The sequence below is a fragment of the Alosa pseudoharengus genome, unplaced genomic scaffold (assembly GCF_046254945.1).
Source record: "Alosa pseudoharengus isolate Yale_2024_CS ecotype anadromous, Long Island Sound unplaced genomic scaffold, YU_APseudo_1.1 YU_APseudo_1.1_scf_6, whole genome shotgun sequence".
NCBI classification, from domain to species: Eukaryota; Metazoa; Chordata; class Actinopteri; order Clupeiformes; family Clupeidae; genus Alosa; species Alosa pseudoharengus.
Window position 1 is genome coordinate 3,944,114 of NW_027468848.1, and position 6,525 is coordinate 3,950,638.

Genomic DNA, 6,525 nt, shown 5'->3' on the forward strand with positions numbered 1-6,525 from the left:
GCACCCCAAACATTATTTTGTAACAATTTCACATTAGCAGCACGGGCTCCTGCAGAGTAGCCTATAGGGCCCCCACTCCCCACACAGGGACACATGATTGACATGACATGCAAATGAGCGATAGAAAACTGATTGGCGCAAATGAAAGCTGAAAAATAGCGAGGGCTCATGCCGGCCTAGACAAGATGCCGCCCATGCTGCCCATATGAGGAACGGAAAGAAAGAAAGAGCAAAAACATTCAATGTCAAATTCACTGATAGCAACTCAGTATCTGGTCTTGTGATACTCACTCTAGTTTCTCCAGTTTACGGTTGGGATCCTTCAGAAGAGAAGAAAGATGCTTCACTCCTGAGTCTCCTGCTTTATTATAACTCAGCTGCAGCACTCTCATGTGTGAGGGGTTTGATCTCAGTGCTGATGCAAGAGCTCTGAAGCCTTCCTCTCCAATACTGCAGTCTGACAGGCTGTACATGTAGAGAGAAGTAGGAGAAATACTTCATCTTCATTTCCTTTTGGACAGTCAAACATTACGGACACCTTACAATAATAATGTGTGTGTGTGTGTGTGTGTGTGTGTGTGTGTGTTTGACTGAGTGAGTGAGTCAGTGGTGTGTGTGTGTGTGTGTGTGTGTATGTGTGTGTGTGTGTTTGACTGAGCGAGTGAGTAAGTGGTGTGTGTGTGTGTGTTTGTGTTTGTTACGACCCTGTTGACTGTTCTTGGGGCTTTATTCTATGTGTTGCCTGTCTGTCTCCTGCAGGGTGCTGAGTGCAGGGGTGGCGCCCAGTAGTTAATGGGCTGGACTATAAGAAGGCCGGGTTTCGCATGGACGCTCTCTTGGCCTATCGCTCATTTGTGGCTTGTTCCGATGGGGAGAGCCTGGAGAGAGCCCTGGCTGCTCGTGTAGCCCTGTGCTGGGGAGAGCCCTGGCCGCTCGTGTAGCCCTGTGTGCTGGGAGCTCCTCCGTCCTCGTCGCGTTTTGTTTTGGTTATTCATTTCCCCTAGACACACTTTGCACGACACTTTGCTTTTATACATTATACTGACTTTTCTATTCATGTAAATAAATGATGTATTTATATTGAACGCTACGGTGTGGTCTCCCCCATTTTATGTCAGGTCTGCTTTGGGCCAAGCAGCCTTGAGTGTTGGACTGAGTGAGTGAGTCATTGGTGTGTGTCTGTGTGTGTGTGTGTGTGTGTGTTTGGAATGGTCAAGACATTGTCGTGATTCACGCGTGTCAAGATGACGCTCCCCAGAGGGCGACGTCGCGGAGCTCTCCCGAGTCGAGTTATTTGTGTGTTTTCTTATTTTCCTTACTTTTTTAAGCCGAGCTAAGACACACGCTGCAAAAGTTTTCTATGATCGGGCGACCTTACTACAGCTGAGAGAGCGCAGCCATTTCGGACTTTTTGGCCCTACTTCGGAATCCTACCCTGAGCTAGCATGCTATGCTGACCCGACAGGGGGCTCTCCAAACCCCATTTTGGAAAGTCTGACCACCGGGCAATCAGGCTCAAACCAGCTTATAACAAAAGACTCAAAACAAAACCAGTCACAGTCAAAACCATTAACACTTGGACTGATGATGCACAGGCTAGTCTGCAGGGCTGCTTAGAGGCCACAGAATGGAGCATCTTCAAAGAGGCCAAAAATGACATTCACGAATACATAGAGACTGTGAGTGACTACATTAGCTGGTGCACGTCCATATGTGCACCCACCAGGACTGTAAGTATGTTCCCTAACCAAAAACCCTGGTTTAATGGGGACATAAAACAGAAAATTAGGAAGAGGGGGGAAGCCTTCAAGTCAGGAGATCAAGTGGAGTATAAGATAACCCGGTATGAGCTGCAGAAGTCCATCAGAGCAGCAAAGAGGGCTCACTCCCAAAAACTTGAAAGCTACTACCTCAACCACAACACACGCAGCATGTGGCAGGGAATTCAGTCTTTCACTAACTACAGGAAAGCTACAAAAACCACAGACCTCTGGGATGCCACCCTTCCAGATAGCCTTAACACCTTCTATGCCAGGTTTGACAGACTGAACACAGACACACCCTCAAAAGCCCCCTGTGACCCCACGTACACTGCCTTTCAAGTGACACACACACACAGGTCCTGAAGGTCCTGAAGAGACCTGACGGAGTTCCTCCCAAGGTTCTGAAGGCCTGTGGGGAACAACTAGCTGGTGTGTACACTGACATTTTCAACCTGTCACTATCCCAGGCTGTAGTCCCCCGTATTTTCAAGTCCTCCACCATCATACCCGTCCCCAAAAGACCAGACGCATCCACCCTCAATGACTTCAGGCCAGTGGCACTCACACCAGTCGCCATGAAGTGCCTGGAAAAACTGTTTCTCACACACATCAACTATACAATTCCAGATACCGTTGACCCCCTACAGCTTGCCTACCGACCCAATCGATCAGTGGATGATGCGGTATCAATAGCCCTACACCACATCCTGCAACATCTGGAAGGTAGCAGAACGTATGCCAGGATGCTTTTCCTGGACTACAGTTCTGCCTTTAACACCATCCGCCCGGGCAAGCTAATCAAGAAGCTGACAGACCTGGGTGTCCCAACTCCCACCTGTAACTGGATTCTGGACTTCCTGATAGAGAGATCACAGGTGGTGAGAATGGGAGGACAAGTATCTGCTGGGCTCACAGTCAGCACAGGATCCCCACAGGGCTGCTGCCTCAGCCCCAAACTCTTCACTCTGTACACCCACGACTGTGTCTCCACCCAGGACAACACCATCATTATCAAATACGCTGATGACACCACCATCCTGGGGCTTATCGGGGGGGGGGGGGGGGGGGGATGAGTCAGGGTACAGGTCGCTGGTCAACAACATCCTGGTCTACGGAGAGGAGAATGACCTTGTCCTAAACACTGACAAGACCAAAGAAATAGCACTGGATTTCAGGAAGAAACATCCCCTTATCAGCCTCTTATCATCAAAGGGACTGAGGTGGAGAGGGCTGACAGCTACAGATTCCTGGGACTGCAGGTTACATCTGACCTGAGCTGGACTCACCACAGCCACAGTTTAAAAAGCCCAGCAAAGGCTCTATTTCATCAGGCTGCTCAGGAAAGCTGGTCTGAACCACCGCCCCCTCACCCAGGCCTACAGAGGACTGATAGAGAGCATCCTCACCACAGGCATCACCGTCTGGTATGGTACCACCACACAGGCAGAGAGGAAGGCTCTGCAAAGAGTCATAAAGACGGCAGAGAGGATCATTGGAACAACACTTCCCTCCATGGACTCTATGTTTGTGCAGCGCTGTCAGAAAAGAGCAGAGAGAATCATCAGAGACTCACTCCACCCAGCTCACTCTCTGTTCAGACACAAACTCTACACATACAACCTGAGACACAGCAGAGCGGACAGCATCATCACCCATAGAACACGTTTTTTCAATAGCTTCTTCCCTGCCACAGTCAGACTGATGGCGAAACAAAACTACTGAACATGTTAAAATAACTCACACTACCTCACTCAAACTGACATGTGCAATATGTGACATCTGTAAAACAGGATTATGTGTCTTAATTAGTACTTGTATTTATTGTGTTAATGTTTTTTCAATAAGCCTATATTTGTTAATGTATTTATCTTTTTAATATAGTGTTTTTACCCCATAGTGTTGACTCTGAGAGCACCGCACAAAAATTCTAATGTGTCTGAACTGCTGGTTTGTGCACAAATGGCAAATAAAGAACCTTGAACCTTGAACCGTGTGTGTGTGTGTGTGTGAGTGTGTGTGTGTGTGTGTGTGTGTGTGTGTGTGTGTGTGTGTGTGAGAGTGTGTGTGTGTGTGTGTGTATGTGTGTGTGTGTGTGTTTGACTGAGCGAGTCAGTGGTGTGTGTGTGTGTGTTTGTGTGTGTGTGTGTGTTGGACTTAGTGAGTGAGTCATTGGTGTGTGTGTGTGTGTGTGTATGTGTGTGTGTGTGTGAGTGTGTGTGCATATGTGTGTGTGTGAGTAAGTGTGTGTGTGTGTGTGTGAGTGAGACAGAATGACAGAGTGAGGAAGTGAGTGAGTCACAGGTGTGTGTGTGTGTGTGTGTGTATGTGTGTGTGTGTGTGTGTGTGTGTGTGTGTGTGATAAAACTGACCAGAGAGAGAACATGTTTTAACTCCTGACTTGACTAAACTAACTTGCATTAACTAATAGTAACCCTTTACCTGTGAATTAGTGTGAGTGTGTGTGAGTGTGAGTGTGTGTGTGTGTGTGTGTGTGTGTGTGTGTGTGTGAGGAACAGAGAGAAAGAAAGAGCAAAAACATACAATGTCAAATTCACTGATAGCAACTCAGCATTTGGTCTTGTGATACTCACTTTAGTGTCTCCAGTTTACAGTTGGGATCCTCCAGAAGAGAAGAAAGATGCTTCACTCCTGAGTCTCCTGCTTTATTATAACTCAGCTGCAGCTCTCTCATGTGTGAGGGGTTTGATGTCAGTGCTGATGCAAGAGCTCTGAAGCCTTCCTCTCCAATACTGCAGCCTGACAGGCTGTAGAGAGAAGTAGGGGAAATACTTCATCTTCATTTCCTTTTGGACAGTCAAACATTACGGACACCTTACAATAATAATGTGTGTGTGTGTGTGTTTGACTTAGTGAGTGAGTCAGTGGTGTGTGTGCGTGTTTGGCTAAGTGAGTGAGTCAGTTGTATATGTGTGTGTGTGTGTGTGTGTGTTTGACTGAGTGAGTGAGTCATTGGTGTGTGTGAGTGTGTGTGTGTGTGTGTGTGTGTATGTGTGTGTGTGTGTGTGTTTGACTGAGTGAGTGAGTCAGTGGTGTGTGTGTGTGTGTTTGGCTAAGTGAGTGAGTCAGTTGTATGTGTGTGTGTGTGTGTGTGTTTGACTGAGTGAGTGAGTCAGTGGTGTGTGTGTGTGTGTTTGGCTAAGTGAGTGAGTCAGTTGTATATGTGTGTGTGTGTGTGTGTGTGTGTGTGTTTGACTGAGTGAGTGAGTCAGTGGTGTGTGTGTGTATGTGTCTGTTTGACTGAGCGAGTGAGTCAGTGGTGTGTGTGTGTGTGTGTGTTTGACTGAGCGAGTGAGTCATTGTTGTGTGTCTGTGTGTGTGTGTGTGTGTGTGAGTGTGTGTGAATATGTGTGTGTGTGTGAGTAAGTGTGTGTGTGTGTGTGTGTGTGTGTGTGTGAGTGAGACAGAATGACAGAGTGAGGAAGTGAGTGAGTCACAGGTGTGTGTGTGTGCGTGTATGTACAGTGGGTCCCGGTTAAGTTTGGACGGGTTCCTTCATGAATCACGCACCCCATTTTCTCAGCAGAAATGGCACAAACTGCAGTTGACACAAACAACCACAAGGTGTCACTTGGGTGCCACTACTATTTTTGATGCGACTGACTTACTGCTTCCAAGACGCAGCGGGGGCACGGGAACTTAAATTGATCACGGTAGTTTAAGCTTACACTTGACAAAACATTATAATATGAAAATGTAGATGCAATTGTTGTAAAATGGTGCAGCTCCTTTAAGAAAGCACCGTGCGCAGGGATGGAGAGAGAGAAAGCGAGAGGGGATAGGCTATGTGTGTTAGAACTTAGATGCGTGTGGAAAAAGTACGTGCTGTTGAGACTGGAGCGAGTCATATTCAAAATAATGCAAAAAATAAATCCGCAGATAAAACCAATTATCCTCATTCATTGCAACCTCAGCATGCCTGCTTGCCGACGTTCAAACGAAAAATATATCAAAGCACCTTTTGCGTTTGAATGTAGCACGAAAAAATGTTTAAACAGCTGGACAAATGATTTAGCTAATTGATTATAGCCTGTACACCAGCAATTGTTGAACATTTACCTGTACAAGTACATTGACCAGCCTAACAGCATGTTGTAGGCCTACTGTAGAAATTTCACTTAAATTGCAACCGCAACATGCCTGCTTGCCGACGTTCAAACGACAACGAAAAAAATATCAAAGCAACAAGAGGGTTGAGTCTGAATGACACTGAGTTTTTAGACACTGAGGGCCAGATGTACTAACGCTTTTGCGCCCACTTCAGGCGTATTTGTTTCGCAACGTGCGTGTAAAATCATTGGAGGTATGTATAAACAGGCCGCACTGATGTAAAAGCGCAAACTGCCTGTCGCGGGAGCTGAAAATGGCAGATTGAGTGTTTCATGTAATGCATATGCATTCATGGGAAGATCCAGGGGAAAGTGGGAGTTTAGCGTAAAAAGATGGGAGGGGAAGAGTAAAGAGCGCCTAATTATGTATTCCGCGGTATGTACAAAGACTGCTCCTGAAAGCGCACGTCTATTCTGCGCCTAAATACTTGCGCCTTGTAAAAGCAGGTGTTAATCCAAATTGAAGTTCAATGCTTCAATAAGAGAACCTTTCAAAGACAACAGAAGTCTTTGTAGGCTACTATCAAAAAGCAACATTAACTTTCGTTGGCCTTTCGAATGTCTTACTTTCACTTTCACGTCATTCACTTAAACTTTCCTACTTGCTAGATTTGACCAATCTTCCATAGCCTACG

General features: G+C 46.4%; 1 protein-coding gene across 1 annotated transcript in view; it reads right to left on the reverse strand.

Moving 5' to 3' along the window:
* Positions 1-287: 287 nt before the first annotated feature.
* LOC143106434 (protein NLRC3-like) overlaps positions 288-6,525 on the reverse strand; it is a 28,398-nt gene continuing 22,160 nt past the window's right edge. The window contains exons 6-7 of the mRNA XM_076270705.1: positions 4,355-4,528; positions 288-465 (exon numbers count right to left, since the gene is read on the reverse strand). Of these exons, the coding sequence (XP_076126820.1) occupies positions 288-465; positions 4,355-4,528 (352 nt within the window). The remainder of the gene's footprint in view (positions 466-4,354; positions 4,529-6,525) is intronic.